Raw genomic sequence first — 20,893 nt, 5'->3', positions numbered from 1 at the left:
ACCAGGGTTTGTTTCCCTTCAGTCATGAGCTCCTTACCAGCCTGCCCATGATTTTAATTTTACAATTGACTAAGCAATCCCTGGTTAGAACTTCATTATACCATCAGGCAGGGGAAGTCAGGGCAAAAGCAGGTAAAACATCCACCAGAGCAAGCCTGTTCTTAGATAAATTGCTTCCTTTTAGGTTTACACAGAGTAAAGGTTTCTTATTAGGAATGATACAATGATGCTCTTCAACAGACATTTTCCAGATTTCATCTGCTCTCCTGTGCAGCAATTGTATTCTTTCATTTCAAGGGGAACAGAAGCACAGAAACCTTCCTATGTTTTTCAATCAGTGTAGCATGAAATAGAAAGACAGCTTTACTTCCCATCTCTCTCCTGGCCAACAGCTACATTTGCTTCTTAGAGACATGACCTGTATGATTTTTTTGTTTTTAAACTAGATCTTTACCTTGATTCTTGAGCTGGGGTTCAACATGATGTATTTGATAGAACCTTGGATGTTCTCAGTCCACGACACCAGCCAGGTAACCTTGTTATCATGCCTGACCTCCTTCCATTTGTGTCCTGGCGGAGGGGAAGGGATCTTGGAATCCCTGCAGAGAACCAGAAAACAGCAAATAAAAACTATTCTAAGAGACTTCCACAGCATCAAACTAGAGAAAGCAATGAATACTTCACACAAAGAAAGCACAGGGAAAGAAACTGAGGGAACTTAACTACCTATTTCCATACGCAGGAAATCAAGTGAATAAAAGTGAGCAAAGATCAAACTGCTATCAATACACATCTGCAGAAGAATTATACTACAGGAGGGAACCCACATTGCTGGGACCAGCTTTGATTTGCAGACACTGCAATAGCGTGGACACTTATGAGGACATGGCTGAAGATAAGCCAACCAAAGCTTAGCCTTCAACACCAAGGAAGACAAAGAGGAAAATCAATTTCTACCAATACTAGAAATAAAGGCTGTTTAAGCAGGTGTAGGCCATAGGCATGAGGAAGAAAATATGTTGACAAGGTTCTACATAAGACACATAATAGCCTTGTTTGGTCTTTGCTTGTATGACTTGTTTTTTTATCTATACAAAAATAAGATAAGCAGCATGCGTATTTCTGCATGCTTGAATATGAACCTATACAGGATTTTTAAAAAGCAGCTATGCTATCTAGAAAGCAAAGTCAAAGTGTGAAGCATCTAGCACTCACTTGCTGCAGTTAATGATGATGTCTTCTGGCATGATGCGTCTCTTCAACATGCCCATTTTGGGATGGTTTCCACGTCCTCGGAAGAGACCTGGAGGTTCAATCTTGAAGTTGGCAATCCTCTCCTTGTGGTTGTCCATCACACAGTAACCATATTCCTTCAATAGTCGCTCATTCTCCTCTTTGATTTTCTAGAAAAAGCCAAAACCAAAGATGATATGGTACACCCAGCACCACACACATCTCTAAATGCCGAGACTTAAAGAATTTTTGTATTTGCACCAGACTAATACTGCAGACCCAACTCAAAACCCCATCACGACAAGTGCTGTATCAACACACACAACAGCAGACTATCCAAAATAGCAGTCATAAAACACAAACTAGAAAAAGAGAAAGAATGCGTGAAAACTCTCTTAAAACTTGTATTTGAGAGAAACAGATTAAGGCTGGTGAAGACAGCTACAATTTTGCCACAGTAGAGGCATTTACCTCTATGCACACATCACAGCTACAAGGGCAGACCCAGCACAGTACCACTGCTTTATAGCCTATATTCAGTATTCGACATCCACTGGACTTCATGTCTTATGACTGTGGCTGTTTATGTATCAAAACCCAGAGTTCTGTGTTTGAACTTGGCATCAGGAAGAGGCAGAGGAATGTCTCCAGTCTGCCGCATGTCAAGCCTGTGTCGGCAAATGGTCTCGTAACTAGAACACAGTCTCCTAAATAAAAATGTGCTGAGATTTCACTGCATACTTCTGTGCTTGAACTCTAATTACACGGAAGGAAAAATAAAAACACTGCAGCTCAAAATAAAACGTCTGACCCACAGACAGCACTGGTACGCCAGCTAAGAAACTAACAGAAAAAGGTACTTCTGCTCCATCGTAACAGCTGCCAGGGAAGGAGCTGAGAAGGGCTCACCCACATGTTCATCAAATGGAAACAGCACTATGACACGGGTGTCTCTCTTTTGGTGGGACCCCTCTGACCCCAAAGGCCACACTTCAGTCTACCAGGGCCCTCATTCAAAGGGCTACTCACTGTAGCATTGCAAAAGACCAACTGAGAGCTTAGGGCAAGCTTCCAGCTGCCATTGCAGTAAGTCTCAGTCATCTAAAAACTATTTAATTCTCTCCCCACAAGCCACTGTAGCCATGTTACTGGAAAATAAAGTTCATTTTTTTATTCAGAAAACGGAACTACTTGGTATTTGAGATTTGTTCTCTCGTTTTATTCACTAGTGTCATTGCTACATCGCTTCCACCATTCCCAGTTTTGCCCTCCAAACCCAAGTAGCTTCTAAAATGAGAAGCCATCCTTAACTGAGTATCCACTGCTTATTAATGGCCAGGGAACAAGGATCCCATGGAGGCAGCACCTCTGATTCTCTTTATTACTTAAGCGGGTCAGGAGCCTTAGCCCTATCGATATCACCTCAAGTCAGGATGGAGATTCAGCTGTAAACAAAGTGCTCTGCCCTACTTGAGCTGCACAGTGAAGATTCCTATAGTTAACAAGAACATAATTATTTGAAAGCTAGTAAACACTGATTGAGAAATGACAAGGCAGGCAGAGGAATGATTACACCAAGATATTTATAAGCCAACTAAGAATCAAGACTTCTCCCAGAATTCCCTCTGGTACCTGTTTTTCCTCCTTGGACATCTGTTTTCTAGCTTCTGTCTGAGCTTTGAAATACTGGCTCATGTGGGTGAAGTCACACTTGCTGAGGCTGGTGATAGTGCTCTTCTCTTCAGAGGTCATTTCCTTGCAGAAAGAAAGTAGCACTTTCAGTTTTCATACATAGTAAGTTTTCATGCACAGCAGAGCTTACCCTAGCTCAAGCATTTTCAAAAGGAATAACAGACCAGCCCTCCCAGTAAACACCAAGAATCCCCCCAATTCTTGCACACGTTCACTCCAGATAAGCTCAAAGCATAAAGGACAAGCAGCAGAGTGTATGGAGGGCTGGCCTTCCAGCACTCTGTGGCATCTCCCACATCTCCCCCTCTGAACAGTGGCTGGAATGGTTGAGAGACAGGGAGTAAAACCCAGTAACCCAGTTAGGAAAACTGCATCAACTCATCTGAAGGTTTGATCTTACGGCTGATAAGTTGGCTGAGGCAAAGTTTTGAGTTTTAGGTCTTTGGAAGAGGTTTCCTTCTAATATAAAGCTGGATCTTCAACAGGGCATGTCACAGTCAGATCAGCTACACCCCGTCATGCCATAATAGACAAACTTGGTTGGGGGAAACCTGACTTTGTTGGTTTAGAAGGGTACTTACGTCACAGTCCTTGCGGGTGAAACTACAGGATAAACTGAGAACTTCACAGCTACCACGTGAGGCAGCTTTTCACTGCCTCAAGCTAACCTTCCTGTGCATGGGACAGCAGCCTCTTTCCATTGCCCAGTGCTGGGGGGACACTGGCCGTGCAGTCAGTGCAGCCCAGGACTATGTGCTTACCTTCCTCCAGTCTTTGAAGAAGTTTTTCCTGAAGATCTCCTTTGTAGTGTACTCATGGTCAAGCATTTTTGCAAAGAATGTGGCAACTTCTTCTGCTTTGGTGCTCAGCTTCATGACTTTACCTACAAAGAAAGGTTTTCTTTTTAAACAAAATGGTCAACAGGAACTGAAGCCAGAAAGAGGAAACAGTAACTACCTTAAAGGACACTGTATTTATCACAGAGAAGTTTTGCTTAAAAATCTTACATGGTACAGCAAATTGGATGGGCAAAGGAAACAGAGCAGCACAGTTGCCTGACCTTCATCATAAACATTTTGAAAAAATGTTTCCTCTCAAATCCAAACATTAAAAAAAAAGCAACAGCAATCTGATGAGACGGGTCTGAGAGACGCAGGGCAGGAAGGGGAAAAGGCCTCCTGCAGGAAACCCTACGTGGAGACATCCCAGCGCTGCGTACGCTCCCGGGGAGACGCTGCTGTTTGAAGTGAAAAAGGCAAGGGATTTTATTAAATTTGATATTCCAGCACTCAGACATATGGGATATACAGTCTCTATTCCTCTTCTACCTACAGAGGGACTTTGGAACAGCCCTTCTAGCTATTTCCAGCCAGGAAGAGCCCTTCCTATGTACACACCACAAATAGGCTGCAAGCGACGCCAAATATTTACCTCCCCTTCAACGCAGGGAAACGTGTCAGGATTGTGCTGATCGTTCCCTTTGCTGTGGGAACGCACTCCTGCGTCTCCAAACCAGGCTCAAAAGCTACTCATTTTTAAGAAAGATTGAGCTTTCAGTAAACAGAGAGGTCACGTTTCAGCTTGTCTGCACGACTGCAGTACAAAGAGAAACTGCTGCAAGGGAAGACTTTAAAACACAAGGGAAAAAAGCGGCTGCTGCAACATCGAAGCTGTGGATTCGAGATCTAACATTCCTATCGAGCGTCTTTTTGGTCCAGGCTGCATTCCTGATGACACGTGAGGTGTCAGCGATCCCCGTGAAGGGTTTTGCATGCAGCTCACATCTCCAGCTAGTTGCAAGAAATATTTAAAGTCCCAATGGGGTGGCAGACAGTCAACACCTGCGGATTTTTAAATGACCATTTCCCCGCACAAAAGTCAATACAAGAAACACTGCTGGTTTTTCTATGCTCTTGGAAAAAAAATACCACACTTTTGATTTACTACGTGTTTTAAAAAGTTGCATCATCTCCAAAATTAAACCATGGGAGCCATTTAAAAAGCCTTAGGATCTATAAACCCTCGTAAAACAGGGCTTAGCAAAAGTTCCTCCCAACGATCTGAGAATATTCCACAATTAAATTAAACCAACAGTAACTCTGCCAATTTTTAAGCTGCAACCTAAAATACAGCATTTGTTTGCTTATAACAGGAAATGGGGGAAGGGAGAGACAGCGAGGGAAACGGTTTTTCCAGGCTGCAAGTCTCCCTTGCAAGAGCCTATCAAGGTAGTAACACCTTAGGGGGGCTAAAATGACTGATATTTTTCCCAAATTGCTGAAGGCTCAGTCACTTTCATCTAATCACTTTAGAATATGTTTCATTGGACTCAATTTCCTCTTTTTTACAAGGGTTTGAAAAGGCTCTCAGTGACAGGGCTGAAAAATAAAAACACATATTTCATCCAGAGCCGTGAATAGTATTTACCTGACTTAAAAACTGAAAACCAGAGAGCAACGAGGGGACAAAATGAGCGTGAGAGACTGAAACACAATTGTCACCATCTACACTACCATCTACCAGCTGTTCTGCCCCGGTGAGACCGCATATGGAATATTGTGTCCAGTTGTGGCCCCTCAGTCCCAGCAGGACAGGGAACTGCTGGAGAGAGTCCAGCGCAGCCACTAAGATGCTGCAGGGAGTGGAGCATCTCCCGTGTGAGGAAAGGCTGAGGGAGCTGGGGCTCTGGAGCTGGACAAGAGGAGACTGAGGGGGGACTCATTCCTGGGGATCAATATGGATTGTATCTTCTTGAACCCTACGAAGGAAATTGTGGACATCCCTGATCGCTGTGGTACTCGCTTGGAGAAAGCCTTTAATAGAACGCAGTAGGTTTATTTCACTACATTGTTGCTGAAAACGAATGCCATCTCTTTTCCAGTATTTAAAAACATTGTGTCATGTCACATGAAAACTGCACCTTGCTCCTGGAAGAGTTCCATGCACAGATGTCCCCTTCACCAAAAATTACATTTTCATCTACTCAAATGCCTCTCACTTAATCCAATCCTGGGTTAACTTGATCCTTCATTTAACAAGATCACAGAGCTAAACGGAAACACACGGATCATCGAGCCCCATCTCCAGCAGGCATCACATCATATAATCCCTTCTACATGAGCCTCTAACAACCAGTCAGCCCAGTACCTTGGAATCTCACATCAATTAGTTCTACCACACACACTGGTTAGTGAGTGGGACCACAACACTATACCAGAGGGCTGTGTCCTGGAGGCCACGGTCATCCCATGCATTCCTATAAGATCCTCACTATCTGCACCAGAATTCAGTCCTCTTTTATTCTGCTCATGAATGATCATGAATTTCATCAAAGATGATGGAAGTTGCAGTTCATACGGTTAAAGAGAACAGAGCAAGCCTCATGAGTGATGAAGTAGCTACAATTACGTATTCTACTGGTTATACACTGCTGCTCTCAGACCTAAGACACTCTCATACTGTTAAGTAACCTGAGAGATTTACCACCATAACAGAGGAAGAACAAGTTCATCTCCGTGTCAACTCGGTGAGCAGAATTCAGCAGGCTGTTCTTGTACAGACCCTTTCTTCACTTAGCCACCCAGGACAACTACAGCCGCCCTTCTTTCAAGCTAACCACTAAAACAAAACCACATCCTTATCTCTTCAGTCCCCGGAAGAACATCACAATTCCCTGATAATGTTTAATTATCCTCCCAGCAAGTGGAAACACAGATTGACTCACCATCATAAAAAAACTTGACGTTTTCAGGCAGAGGTTCATATGGTGGAGCAAATACAGGACCTTTGTGTTCTAGGAACTTCCATTTAATGCCTTCAGGGTAGCGCTCTTCTTCCCACCTTCAAGAGAGAAATATGAACCAATACAATTTTAAGCTGCTAATCTTCATTTTATTACTACCTGGGTATAAGAGTATGCTAAAGAAAAATCAGCAAGCAATGATTGCTTTGCCAGACACAGACCAAGTACAAATATTCAATACACTGTCACCATTTATATTATTTTTTCCCTTTTTTTTTTTTTTTTTTTTTTTAAAAAAAAGCAGAGCTATGTCCATGAACAGAACACCTTGGGTCACGGGTTATCTGGTGACTCCATAGTCCTCACCTCCCACTTGCTGCATTTTTCACAAAAATCACACAGCTGAAAAAGCTTAGAACTTAAGAAAATGAAGAATTCAGTCTTGTAAAGCAGCTAGGCTCCTGCCAAATTAGAGTCAGCTGGGATCTACAACAACATCAGGTCCAGCATGCCTGCTCAGCAAAGCCAAACAATTGTAGTATATTATGCAGCTGCTTTCAGATGTGGACAAGTATGCCATTAAGGGCAGAGATAAAGAAACAGATGTTCATTTACGACCTAAATGAGAACAAACCTGCTTGGATGAGAAAGACTGAAACCTGCTCTGTCGTTTTAAATCCATTCCAATTCTTTGGCTACGAAAAGCATACTTGAAGAAAGAGTAGCACAGGAAAATTGCAAACTCGCTTTAAAGCGCCTCTATAAAAACGTTTCGCAAATGATGCATTAGATGTCACAACACAGCAAGGCAGGCGCCACCAAGGCCACATTCCAACCGAACGAACTCACAGGGTCAGCAATTCATCTACAGGGAAAAGGGTCCTGACAAGTGTCCCCACCCCCCGTTCCCAGTACCCTGTGCCCAAACCCTGATTCCACGCTCCTTCCCTCTACACTTCTTCCATGACCACCGGAACATCACTGCTACATGCTGCTGGCACAGCGATCCCTGCTGAGAAAGGCTGCTTTACCTTAGAGATTAATCAACTGCAAGACCATTAACTTGTCACAGCGCTCAGCCTTTGAATTGCCCAGACAACTTGGTTGAGCAGCCGTGACAATTAAAACCCAAAAGTTGAAGCTTCCCTCTGGTGTCAGCCCTCTGGAGTCGTCCCATTCCGGCTGCAACAGCAGCTGAGAAAAGACATGTATGTACCGCACGGATCTTGGGAATTGTGATGCAAAACACAGATCATTTCACCCCTAATAACAGGGTCACTGTACAGAAGATACGTACTGTATAGAGACAAAAAGGCCTTCTGCTTGAAGGCACTCAAAACGCGTCACTGGTGCCTGTACATCAGTCATTTACGAACAGCAACTGTATGGGACACGGGGCTTTGCACCATCTTTGGCCACAGCACCGGACCTGATGTTTTCTCATGAGCAGCCCAGCAGCATCTTTTACCAGCAACGCGCACAATCCCAGCTGCCTGTACAAACCCTACACGTCCGACTTCAGTCCCTGGCTGGGAAGAAGCTTGAGTAAACTATGTTGATATAAGAAACTAATATTGACATTTGAAGTCTAGATCCCAAATATTTACATTCCTAATGATTGTTTTTTAAATTAATTAGAAGCTAGAAATCTAAATGTTTTGCTCCTTCCAGCAAAATAAATTTAAATCATTCGCTCTTCCTCCTAGCCAGCAAAACATCATCCTCTCTGACAATGAGTATTTTTATTCTGTTAAGAAAAAATCAGGGGCTCATTCACAGTAGCTACTACTTACAGGACAGGCTTGTCATTCTTGTTTCTCATCTGTGGCTTTTTAAGATTTATCACTCTGGTATTTACTTGATGATAAATTCTGGTTTCCTACCCATTCCTGTTCTTTTACAACAGAAGCATGGAGAAAAGTAGCAGTTTCAATAGCTAGCTGAAGCATGTTGTGCCTTTGGGGAGGGCTACTCATCCATGGGATGGTTTCTAAGCCCAAAGCCACCAGAAAGTTTGCCACAAAGAGATCACAAACCACTGCCAATCCCATCTCCACCTTTCTAAACCTCGTATATAAGCATGAAGACAAAAGGTGAAAGCGAGCCTTCTGAGGTTGGCTGATTTTTCATCCTCCTTTGGTTTTAAACAAGAAAAGCTCTACAGCAACACTGCCCAAGGTACCTCCTGGCCATAAAGCAACGTGCTGCAAATGTTTTTGTGGGAGCAAGGAGAACGTTGTCTATCAGGAAAGCTGCCTTACTGATTTCAGCAGGAATTGTGCTCATCAGTTTTACAGGTTCCTCAATTAAATCTCATATTAAACCTGTCTAAGAACACCAGGGTGGCTCATGAAGGAGACGTGGTGTTTGGTTTTTTTCAAGTGCAATGAAAGTAGAAAAGAGCCTTAGGAAAAAATGAGAATATACCTCAGGGATATGTTATTTTAAAGTAATGAACTTGTTATAACACCAGGTGGGAGGAGGGCTCACAAGGTACAACTCTGGATCACATATTCCTCACCCCCTGACAGGCTGTGAAAATGACCTCTAAAAGAGCTCCACAGGGTGATGAACGAGGCCAATGCCTTGGGAAAACCTAACATCAAGTATTCACATAAGTGAGGATGAAAATGCTCAAGGCAGCAAGCACTCGAGGAAGCAGCCAAAAAAAGATATCAGACGTTCGGAAAATTGACTCGGATGGAACATAAAATGCCCTTAAGAGACACAAGTGAAGTGCAGCTGAAACCCTGTCCAGCACAGGCTACACAAAGCTGCAGATGGACGGCAGGAACAGCAGCAGAAGGATGCAGGTAACTGCTGCCAAATCCTGCAAAACACGCTTTCCAAGGCAGTTTTCCGCTGCAGTGAGCGCAAATTGCAGAGGTTAACGCAGCTACCTGGGACTGAGCTGCCCAGGTGAGGGAAGAACAGAACGGCTTTCCAGAGAAGGGTTGGCTGTGGAAGGGTCCGGACTACGAGAAAAGGGAGCTGTGACAACGCAATATTAAGTCGGGCAGAACCACCAAGGGCAGCTGAGACAAAGCCAAAATGACAACAGTTAAGACTTCAAGAGATCTTCTGTAGCTTCCTATTGCTTCATGTCCCTCTAGTCTGTTAATGTCAAAGCACATTAAAAACGTGTTGTCAAAGGGATCGAGGAAGAAGCGGATTGCTTGGAGAGGAAAAAAAAAAACAACACAACATTTAACACAACATTGATGTTCTGAGGAGGCTGTGACAATCACAGAGAAATATGCAAAGACTATAAATATTACAGAAGAATTTTTCTTTTTAAAGGTGAATCAATAAGAGTGATAAAGGGGTAAAAGACTGAACCTGAAAGGACTGAAGAAGATCGCAAAGGTATTCCCCAACACTACAGATCTATTACAAACAGCCAAATGATCTCAGAAAAGAGAAGGCTCATAGAAACATCACCCCCAAAAGGTCATAAAAATACATGATAGCAGATTACAATAAACTGAGGCAAGTACTAAAGCTCCAACTTCAAAACACACAAGGAACAGCTCCTCAAATCCAGCAATAACAGCTTAAATTACTGTGGATAGTTAAAACAACATCCAGTAGATTTCTCACACAGAGCACTACTGCCACAGCACAGGTCTGTCCTCCAAACAAACCACAGAGTTCAGATTTATTCACAAACGGTTCTAAAGAAAATTTAAGAATGAGTGAAAGAACAACATTAGCTGCTCAGCGACGTTACTTCAGGATCCTGAGCAAGACAGAAAGTGCTTTCCATTCAAAAGTTATTTTCAAAATTCATTTTCCAAACAGCATAAGCTTAACTGGTCCCTTGACCAACTTACATCTTTGTGCCAGAGGCAGGAGCAGTTCTGAGTTCTGTCACAGTTGACACCCGGACAGAATAAAAAGGTGGACACCCACTCATGTTATACTGTGTATATAATACAGGTAAGGTCTTCTAGAACACCAGTTAATACATCTGCACATATTTATATATTCCTGACAATAACCCCGAGCCTACAATTCTTCATATTGCTCTGAGGAGTGTTAGCAAGAAGCAGGTGCTGGGCCTAAGAATATTTGTATCTACTCATTATAGGTAGGTTCTGCATTCTACAGATAGGAAAAAAAAAACCCTAAAAACACCACCACAAAAATCTTATTTCTTGTTTTAGGTATACCAAAAGAGGTATTTCACTTCTACTTCAGAGGATGAACATAGTGAGTAAGATATTTATTTAGAGCTTACCAGAACATAAGCCAATTATTCAGAACAAATGCTCATGAATCAACAAAACACAAAGGCAGATGTGCTCACTCAGTCAGCATGGGAGGTAACAGGGCAAGTCCAGGTGCAGAGCAGCCTACACCATTGCTAGATAGTTACCATTTCCATTTTTGCTCCTCTTCTTTTTTCGGCTTCTTTCTCTTGTCCGCTTCAGGGACTTTCTTGTCTTTGCTCTTAGCTTTCTTTGCTTTGCTGTCCTGCAAAATGAGTAGGAACCTGCTAGAACAAGCTACTGTATTTCCCTCCTCCCTGACAAGATGTTTTAAAACTGGGGTATGTACGTTTGACCACAAACAACTGAATTATTGTGGCCTCATTACATAAATGTACTTTTCCCACAGCGAGGTGGCTTCTGAGAACATACTGGTTAATTCTCACTATAGAGACACTAATTCAAGGGAAGCAATAATCATGTTGCCAGGAGGTGCTTCCAACACGTTCCTCACAAGGGTATCTTTGCTAGATGTGTAGTTCATTAGTCTCAAATTATGGCTGAACTCTCTTTGCCAAGTCCCTCTCCAAAGAAATTTCCACCCTGGGCTCCATCTAAAAGCTTTAAGTGTCTTTCTCGCAGCTTATCTTGGTTTCATCTTCTCTGCTTCTGAACATCATCTCTGCAATTATCAGTTGTACTAGTTATTAAGTTATTAGTTACTAAGGCTCCTCTACAAACTACATGCAGGTTTGCCCCAGTCTGGCCCCTGCCTCCTTCCCCTTGAATCAGATTCCTCTTGCTCGACATAATTCAACACCAAGGGGTCAGCCTTGCTTTTCTTCATCATAGAAATAAACTCCTCTTTCACATTACCTCCTCTTCCTCTTGTTTCCTTTTCTTTGCTTTCTTGATGTCTTCTGTTTTGATTTTCTTGGGTTTGTACTCAGCACTGTAAGAACAAAAAGCCCAGTTGACGAAAACTGCCAATTTCCCAGCACAAAAGATAAACAAGTCATACATATACAAAGTCTGTGTGCACAAATTCACAATATTTCTGGCATGCTTAATTTCTAAAGAATATCATTTTATGCCCTGCTCTCTCAGAAGACTGAATAATCCCCATCCAGCAAAACATACTACAAAACCCCAAACTCCATCAGCTGTTACAGTGAACACCTCTCCACGAGTTTCACACTGCTGAAGCAAAAATCTTCCTTGGTGAAGAATTGATTCAAAAACATTAGTAGCCACCCAGTGACTACATGGGATTGAATAAAAGCAAAAGCTCAGTGGCATGTTCTACCCCCAACTCCTTTTCCAGCCATCACTTTGGGATCTGCCCACAGGGCTCACTTCTTGTATCCCCCACTGCTTCAAACAATAGCAAAATCGACTTCTGGCAAATTCTTAATCTTTCCATTGCAGACATGAGAGGGAAGGTCACAAAAACTTAACAGAAGGCAGCAAATGATTACGCAAAAATGTCACACCCATCACACTTGGAAACAGAGAAATACCACAGAGGGACAGAATGGCACGATGGTTAAACCCTTCCAACCCCTTAAGTCCAGGCTGCCCAAGGGCCACACTATCTAAAGAGATGGATGCACAGGGATGATGAGAGATCACAGCGTGATCTAACAGGGCTTTTATTTTACTGGGTATATATCAGCAAACATCATGTGTATTTTTCTTTTGATTTAGAGACAAAAATCCTCAGCATAACCCAGGACATATTTAGACTGTAGGCGAATCACAGCAAGCAGTGCAGGCAAACCTCCCCCCACCCCAAACAGGCTGACGATGCATTTTCTTCCTCCTGTGCAGTCATTTCCTCACTCCACAGAAACCGCTGCAGCCACCTCGCTAGCATTAATTTGCCCAGATTTATGTTTTACAGTTTTCATCAGTGTCTTTTCTCTACCTACCTTCCCTTTTATTTTTCCTTTTTTTTTTTTTCTATTTTCTTTTATAAAAAAATAATTTACTAGCACTGCAACATTGCACAGCACCATAATGATATTATAAATAATGGTATTTTGCCTTTGCTGGAACTGGAAACAGCATAAGGGGTCTGGTCGTGGGCCCTGGTCACCCATCTGAACAAGGATGTGCTGACAGCCTCAAATCCCACCTGCTCTCCCAATGTTACCTTCTTAAAACTAAAGACAAACAGCCAAGTCACCAGCAGCTGTGACACTTACTCATCATCTTCCCGAGGTCTCTTCAGGGGCTTGGAGTCCTCTTTAGGAGACATATAAAACCCATCATCATCTGGTTCATCTTTAATACGGGGTGGACTATAAAAAGAAGCAAAGAAAGGTGGTTCTAAATTCAAAGTAGTTTATTGGAAACAAGCAATAACTCAGTTTCAAGAAATAATAGTCTGAAAAATGGGCATGTCTTCCAGTCCTGGAACGTGTTGTCATCTTAAGACCCCAAAGACCTGAGGTGTGTCATTCTGAGTATCCACAAGGCAGCATAAGGAGAGAGTCTTTCAGCATCTACGTATTTGCCATTTCTCAACTCAAACAACATCAATTGCTCAGATTTCATTGTGTTTCTTTGAGGTTTTGAGTAAAAACAACTGTATCTTCCAGTACTTTCAAATATACTTAAAAAGAAACAGAAATGCATGTGTGCAGTCAAATAAAGGATATTGTTTAGTTTCAACTCCATATCCTTGAGAAAGAAAAGGATTCTCAATTAAACAAAGATTTGAAAGCTGTTCCCCTGAATCTTTTGCCAAGTGAAACCAGAAAAGGAAACACAGATTTGGCAAAATTAAACTGACCAGTCTCTCTTCACTACCCAAACTGCAAGAAGCAAATAATCCTGTCCCTTTCAACAGACCACAAATATTAAATTAGGCTCAATCTTTTCAGCCATCATGTCCCAAGACACCAGTAATAAGAGAAGAAATTTGAGTATGAGTGCAAGAGAGAATATTGCTTTAAACCAACTCATCATTTCTGGATTTCACTTCTCTTAATAAAGAAAAAGATGTCTCAAAGAGTCCAAAATTACATTTTGAGGTACTAAGCGCTGCTTCGTTCAGGTAGAAAAAGTACCAGTGTCATCTTGGGCTTTCCTATTCATATTCAATCAGCAGTTTTTATATCGAATTGACTCCGTTTCCAAGTCAACACGTGGATTTTGCAATTGGCTGGAGAGGGAGGAAAAAAAGCAGCATTCTGCTTTGCAGATCACAGTCAGCAAGAGCCATTCTGGAGTCTTATTTTAGCTGGTGATGTGTCTATGAAGCAGAAGGAGGCAGTTTGCTCGCTCACAGCTGTAAAGCCACCGCAGCATTGGCAGACGCAACTGGGGAGAAACAGAAACGCGCTGCTGCAAGAGGCCATTTCTGTGCCATCGCCTGAGATTAACTGAGACACAAGTCTGAAGCATGTAGACAGTTGCAAAACATCTATGGAAAAAGAGGTACTTGTCCCATTTAATTTATTCTCCCTTCCAGGCAGAAATGTAGACCTACTGCTTATTAAGCTGCTAGGAATTTTATCTAGTCTATTTTAACATTGAAATATTTTGCAACATTTCGTAATCATGGGAAATGAAGTGTGATTATATGAAAAGAAAGGAGCTGTATGACCAAGCTGAACCTTGACTTGTATTGTTCCCAAGACTATAACACTGCTCATCCTACCAAGTCTTAAGGAAGAAAATCGAAACCATCTGAGTGAGGACATTTTTCTCTGGTGAATTTGTAAAAGAACATTTCAGCAGGAAATAAAAGAAATATTTCTTCACTCTTAGCCAGCTTTTGGCCCTGAAGAAAGCACAACTGTGGTGGCTCCTCCAGGCTTTCCTCAAACACACACACAAAAATGCTCTTGGACATAAGGAGGACCCAGGGACCTAGAGAGGACCCAGTTACCTTGATATGAGAACACCCAATGTCCCTGGCGAGATGAACACGTGCATGTGATTCTGCTGAATAGTACTGGCTAGAAAGAGTTATCATGTCTTAACTGTCACCTACACCATGAAACACCTAACATCATGGCTTTCCATTTCCAGAGCATCCCCAGAAGGGCCTGGAGAGGGCGCCTCTCCCCTGTGCCAAGCACAACTACTTCGTTTGCATTTTTAAATAGGAGCAAAGAACAACTAACAGGCATGGCCTAGACAGGTGTCTTCTACCAGTCTCTCTGCATCCACAGAACACGGTGAGACCCAAAGGATTTTGTGTGTGTGTGGTGGGGTCCCCCCAAAGTAGATTCATAAAACTGGACACAACTGAAAGCTTTTCTTGACTAACAGATCTGAACACATCACAGACCTCTAATAAGTCAGTGGACCAGACTGACCACCTTAAAAATAACCAACGTCTAGATTTAAACAGGTGACAAGAGATCTTAGTCGACTATTAAGAAAAAGTACTCTTCTATCAATTGCTCACTTCAAGGTTTTAATAAAACTACTTAGTGATGACTGATACAACACTTCAATCCAGAAGGCTCTATTATTGGCAAGAATTTAGTAGAGTAGGACATCTAGGCATTTTCTGAAGGTACTTCTGATTTTATACAAGCATCCTCCTTACTCATCACTCCTCTGCAAAGCTTAAGGCTGGATCACCCACAGAAGGGATACTCGGAGTTAATCTGGACTCTCTTTAGGCTGTGCCTGTGGCATTCAGGTACCCATTTTACAACAGAGGTTCTTCCAGTTCCAGCTACCAATGTTTCCAACAGTTCCATCTGTCCTCAGCAGAATCCAACTATTTAACACTCGGACAAACCCAGCATGTGCAGGCAGATACCAGGTATTCAACAGCTCCCACCTCCAGTTACTAGGTAAGTAGATCAATTACCAATAACCATAATTGAGAAGAATATATTGTCTGAAGGGGTCAAAAGTGTTGCGATTTTTTCCCCAAGGCCAAGTGAGAGGAGTCAAACACGAAGCACCTAAGAAAAGTCAAATTGCTGCTTCTTTCAGATCATTGACCTGACTGCTTACCTGGAGAAACCATTTTCCTTTTCCTTCTTTATTTTCATATCACCAGAAGATGCTTTCATCTGAAAAATATAAAAAAGTAGGAGCTGATTAGCAGTGCCCAGAACACCTTTTATTTGTCCAACATGCAACACAGATGGGATATTTAACTTGTGGAAGGAACCAAAGAGCACTGTGACTATATTGTCCCCTGTAGTCCTCCGTGACCTACACGGCACACCAAAAAGGCAACATTTTCTGTAAGTGGACATAAAGCCCTTACAAGCCTATATCTAGCACTCCACAAACCAAGTCTCTGGGTCAGCGTTGGGGTAATTCTCTCCAATTTGATACAAACTTGGAAGCATAAGGCAGATCTAACCCACTGGGTTTGTACCATTCAGTACAGTATAAACCAGAACCAACCTCTTGTCTCTCCCAGAGAATACACCTACCTTCTCTTCCTTTCTCTTCTCCTTGTCTTTATCTTTGTGTTTGTCTTTGTGTTTCTCTGAGCTGCCATCTTTGTGTTTGGTTTTCTCCTTGTCTTTGTGTTTCTTTTCCGAGGAATCTTTGTGCTCACTGCAAGATAAAAAAGTACGTTGGCAAAGGGGAACACCAAGAGATTTGACTGATACAGGCAACTTCCAGCAGTAAAGACTAACAGGTTTTGATGATTACAAACCCTACAAGATAAGGAATCACCTTAATGGGAAGATCCAGCACAGTCTCCTGTCACACATCACCCATTCTCCTCGGGAGGAAGAGGAACAGGAGGGGAACACACCACAAAACCACAGCCGCCAAGCGCTCCACTTCAGGAAAACCCCCATCAGCCTGGATTGCTGAGAAAATCCACAGCTGCTACACTTCAAGCTCAACATGTTAGGCTGAACTCCCACTGTCTCTGCTTTTTTTCTTTCTCCTAGTCCATGTAAACAGTCACTGGCATGGAGCCGCCAGTCCCATCAATGCCCATGTCACGTTTTGCTCAGACAACACTTCACCTCTGGAACTTCAAGAGGAAACCGCTGATCTCTATGATTCCTAAACAGATGGGAAAATCAGGGCAAACAGGATATGCGATGTCCTCGTGTTTATGCAAAGTCAAAGAGAAGAGGCAGGAATAAGGCGGCGGTTGGAGCTGCTCCATGGGCCGTGCTTCACCACCGGCCAGCCCGGCGCTGCCCGGCTTAGCCGACCCTGCATGGGAACTCACCAAAGGTGTTTCCAAGGGAGAACCTGGTCAGCTACTACAGATAACAGTACTGAGAGTTTAGTATCCAAAATTCTTTAGTCAGAACAGAGGAAAAAACGTCCGCAAGAAGAAAATCAACCTGTTTCTCTTCTCTTCTAATTTCTGAGATATTGGTGTAAATTTGGATTAGATCTTCAAGCTTTCCTTATCAACCAGAGAAACACACATGGCTGTTCTCAAATGAAAATGAGTTTTCTCTTGGAATGACTTGACCTTTGGAGCCAGAGAGTGAGAAAACACGCTCAGGATACTCATGACAGAATCTGCAAGAGCTGGCTACAGGAGTTGGCAGTGCTGTTATGGAAAGCCAAGGAGCAAACCTGTCAATTCAACAGGCCTTCAGTACACATTTGTGTGTTGTATGGGCTTCCAGAAGTTACCCTGGGCTTAGGGAAGCCAAAGGCACGGTGGGAATGGGCCTTTTTTCTGCCTTCTCGTGTTGGCAGTTCATGCTCCTCCTTCCTCCGCACTTGACTCCCACCACGCTGCTCTCCAGGACACACTCTGCTTCTCCTTAGCACTACACAATATAATGCAAAGCTTTATTAGAAGTAAGTAGCTTCCTTATTTCAAAGCTCAAGTGCAAGCCCAAACTGATCTGGGGGAACACAGCCCTGAAACACAGCAAGCCTGGAACGCCAGGTAAGAGCGTGATTTTTGAAAATGATACATGCTTCGAATAATCTTTCTATCATAAAAAAGAGACTGCAAAAGGGCTGGACCACAGCAACAAATACGCTAACCCACACCCAGCTGTAGAACTGCTGAGTAAAGTCCACCGCAGAGAGTTTCAGAGCCTCATGTAACAATAGTATGAGTGACCTGAACCTGCAAAAGCTCTGAATTATTTAAGCTCAGAGTAGCACACACTCCGATAAATACACACCGGCTTTACAAGGCCAAGCAGCTGAAGGATGAAAATCTATCTCTGAAGGAAATCAGTATATTCACATACTGTGCCGCATTAAAGGAGATCAGTAGGAAGATAAATCAGTTTCATTTTCACTCTCTACCAACCCTTTATACCACCTATAAAACTCTAAGGGAGTATCTAAATATTAAAGGGCAACTGGCACTCTAGAAATTCTTGTAGATAAGACACACAGCACCACATGTTGCCTGTGAGTGAAGATTCAACAACTGCAGACTATTCTTACCCAGCAGACTGTGTTATGGACGCTGTGTGATCAGGACACGCAAGAACATACAGAACATCCTGCCACTGGATCTCGGGACTCCACCACGCGCCTGCCGCTCTTGCTCGGATCTGACAGGTCCGCTTCCGTTCCCTGTTTATTCATCAGTACCGCAGTCTCAAGACACCTATTTCATTTGCCTTTAGGCAAACACCACATGTTATTAATAATTTTTAGACTCAAGGAGGTCTGGAAATTCTGACTTGATATCTTGTACTGTTATCTGTACCTCATGTACCTCATTCACCAAAGATATATCATCCTACAGGAAAAACCGTAACAAACAAACACGCAAGGCTTAGGCTCATTTTGCTCTCTGCAAGCCTGCTTTTGTCTGTTTTCTATTTCTTCGTGTTCTTATTTGGTATTTAAATCCTACCTGAAATACCTCAGATAACAACTGGTGTCTACAAAGCATGGTACACACTGCAAACAATGGAGTTCGCTCAATAAGGTAAAGTTCAAATCAGTGTCTGTTCCTTGGGAGTTTGGAATAGCAAAAATAAAATCAGTTTAAGTTTTCAAAAGCGCCATACTTATTCTTGCTAGCAGACAAAACCTATAGCTTTCAATACGTGACTGGTAGAGCTGGAATGTACAAAAACATGATTAAAAACAAATTAACAGATGACAATCAACATCTGCAAAGCTAATACTGGAAAAGTAAGAAAATCCCACTGGCCTAGAGAAGCAGTGACAGTTCTTGTGTGTGTTGAATGCTTACAAACTATGCCTGGAAGAAAAAAGTGCTAAAAACTTGGGCTTGCTGAAGTAGAAGTTTAAATGACATTGCTCGAAAGAAAATAAGTGGCCACCATTGAAAAGCTCTTATGCAATCTAAGCTAAAGCTGAGATTTTTCAGCACTAGAGTTAGAATCAAGAAATCTGGATTCCTGACTCAGTTTTGTTTTGTAAATCACAAGACTATTCTTCCCCTTTGCTCTGCAGCGAGCAGGAAGATTTCTCACCAGAGCAATGTGGGCTCAGATAACCCAAGGAAACTGTCTCCAGTTTCACTCTGCAGCTTCGTTTTCAAAGCAGCACTACTGGCGGCTCGGCCCTGAGGTCTGGCTTGCTGCTGCTCCTGCTACGTGACTGGGAAAAACTCCCCAGATAAAAATCTGTTTTCATGTGCTACTTGCTCCAGTGTCAAAAAGAGCATCAATTTCTTTCCCTCATTTGTAAGCAGACTGCTTGTCAGCCCTGTGTGTTTCTAGACATTGTGTCACAGCTCTGACTACAACTCTGTCCACGGTTTTCTGCCACGTGCCATGATGAACGCGTGTCCCTTTTCCCCAGGAGGGTCCGAAATCTGCATCTCTCAGAAAAGCTCATTTGGAAACATGCTGATAACAAGGCCTCAAGCAACAATCCTGAGAATAGTTACTTTTTTCTCCAAAAGCAAAGCAAGTGGCACAGATATTAACTTCAGCCAGCAAGCTGAGCAGCTTTGGGCTTTCATTTGGCTAAGATACTTATGCAAGGCTCCAGGGGAACACAATTTAACCACAGTTTAATCTCAAAAGAAAAGAGAAGGCAACAGGATGCCATCCTTACCCTGAAGAAGTTTCAGCCTTCTATCAGAAAGCTACTTCCAGACACCCCCAAAGGTATTATTAGGAGGAACCGTGAACAATTTAAAGATCAGACTATTGTCTTCCTGATGAAACCAAAAGTGGAAAAAAAAATCCCTTTTCTTTAAAGAAACCAAACACAACCAAACAAAAAGGTCTCAAGACCACATGCACCCAGATAATTTTATCCTGAATTAATTTCTTGGAGCACTGCAGATCCTTTGTTACCTGTGCTGCAGGTGCCCCTTTGCCAACAAGCCAGCCTGAAGTCACTGGAGCAGGACAGAAAAACCCCGTAAGACAGAAGGCAGCCTCAGCACAAGTGAGTCTGAAAAGAGGACAACTGGGTCATGAAGCAGCTGCTCACAATGGTGTTTTAGAAATACTCTTCCTTTTTGCCCAGTGTTACAGGTGAACCACTGCAATGGCATGCAGAGTTTTACACCTCTGCAGTGCTTAATGCTGACAGCCTCCACTAGCTTGTTTTTCAAGATAACAAAGTACAGCAAGAGACCACACGAATACAGGCAGAACCAGCAATTACATCATCTAGAGACATATCATGGTTCTGGCTTAATTCAGACAAAGGCCAGATGAGGAGAAACACATCTCCTGAAGCACTACAGCCCTTTTGCTAGCTTGCTTACTGTGTTCCATTTAGAGTTTTAGTATCAACAAGGCAATCTGAAGGCCTTGGAGAGCTCAGGGAGCAGTAAATGCAAGAGAAGCAGCTCTTTCCCCCAAAAGCATGGCTGTGTCTCCTGGTGAGGATGCTGCTGGAGGACAGGAGTGAGGAGAGGACGAGAACGGGCACCTGGCAGCAGCTGCTCAGGCTCCCATCACATGGGAAAGTCACAAGTGGAAAGTGTTTCCAAAGCACAGCAGATGTGCAGATCACAGCTTCCTTCTTCCAACTGCAACAGCTTTGCAGTCATTTAACACCGCATTCCTCAGGTGCCAGTCACGGACGTTAATAATCCCTTCCCAGGCCCTTTCCATTCTAGCTTCAGAAATCACAAGCTGGG

The 20,893-nt window shown here is 42.8% G+C and overlaps 1 protein-coding gene across 2 annotated transcripts in view; it reads right to left on the bottom strand.

The window, feature by feature from the left end:
• TOP1 (DNA topoisomerase I) overlaps positions 1–20,893 on the bottom strand; it is a 64,348-nt gene that overhangs the window by 8,243 nt on the left and 35,212 nt on the right. For both annotated transcript variants that reach the window (XM_005502700.3, XM_021287895.2), the window contains 10 exons: positions 16,296–16,422; positions 15,865–15,923; positions 13,086–13,181; positions 11,755–11,830; positions 11,046–11,143; positions 6,650–6,765; positions 3,687–3,808; positions 2,866–2,988; positions 1,216–1,403; positions 455–599 (listed from right to left, as the gene is read on the bottom strand). In XM_005502700.3, coding sequence (XP_005502757.1) covers positions 455–599; positions 1,216–1,403; positions 2,866–2,988; positions 3,687–3,808; positions 6,650–6,765; positions 11,046–11,143; positions 11,755–11,830; positions 13,086–13,181; positions 15,865–15,923; positions 16,296–16,422 — 1,150 coding nt within the window. The remainder of the gene's footprint in view (positions 1–454; positions 600–1,215; positions 1,404–2,865; positions 2,989–3,686; positions 3,809–6,649; positions 6,766–11,045; positions 11,144–11,754; positions 11,831–13,085; positions 13,182–15,864; positions 15,924–16,295; positions 16,423–20,893) is intronic.

This window comes from Columba livia, chromosome 16 (assembly GCF_036013475.1).
Source record: "Columba livia isolate bColLiv1 breed racing homer chromosome 16, bColLiv1.pat.W.v2, whole genome shotgun sequence".
Lineage (NCBI taxonomy): Eukaryota > Metazoa > Chordata > Aves > Columbiformes > Columbidae > Columba > Columba livia.
Note: the sequence above shows the minus strand (reverse complement) of the source record. Positions and strands in the feature narration are given on the sequence as shown.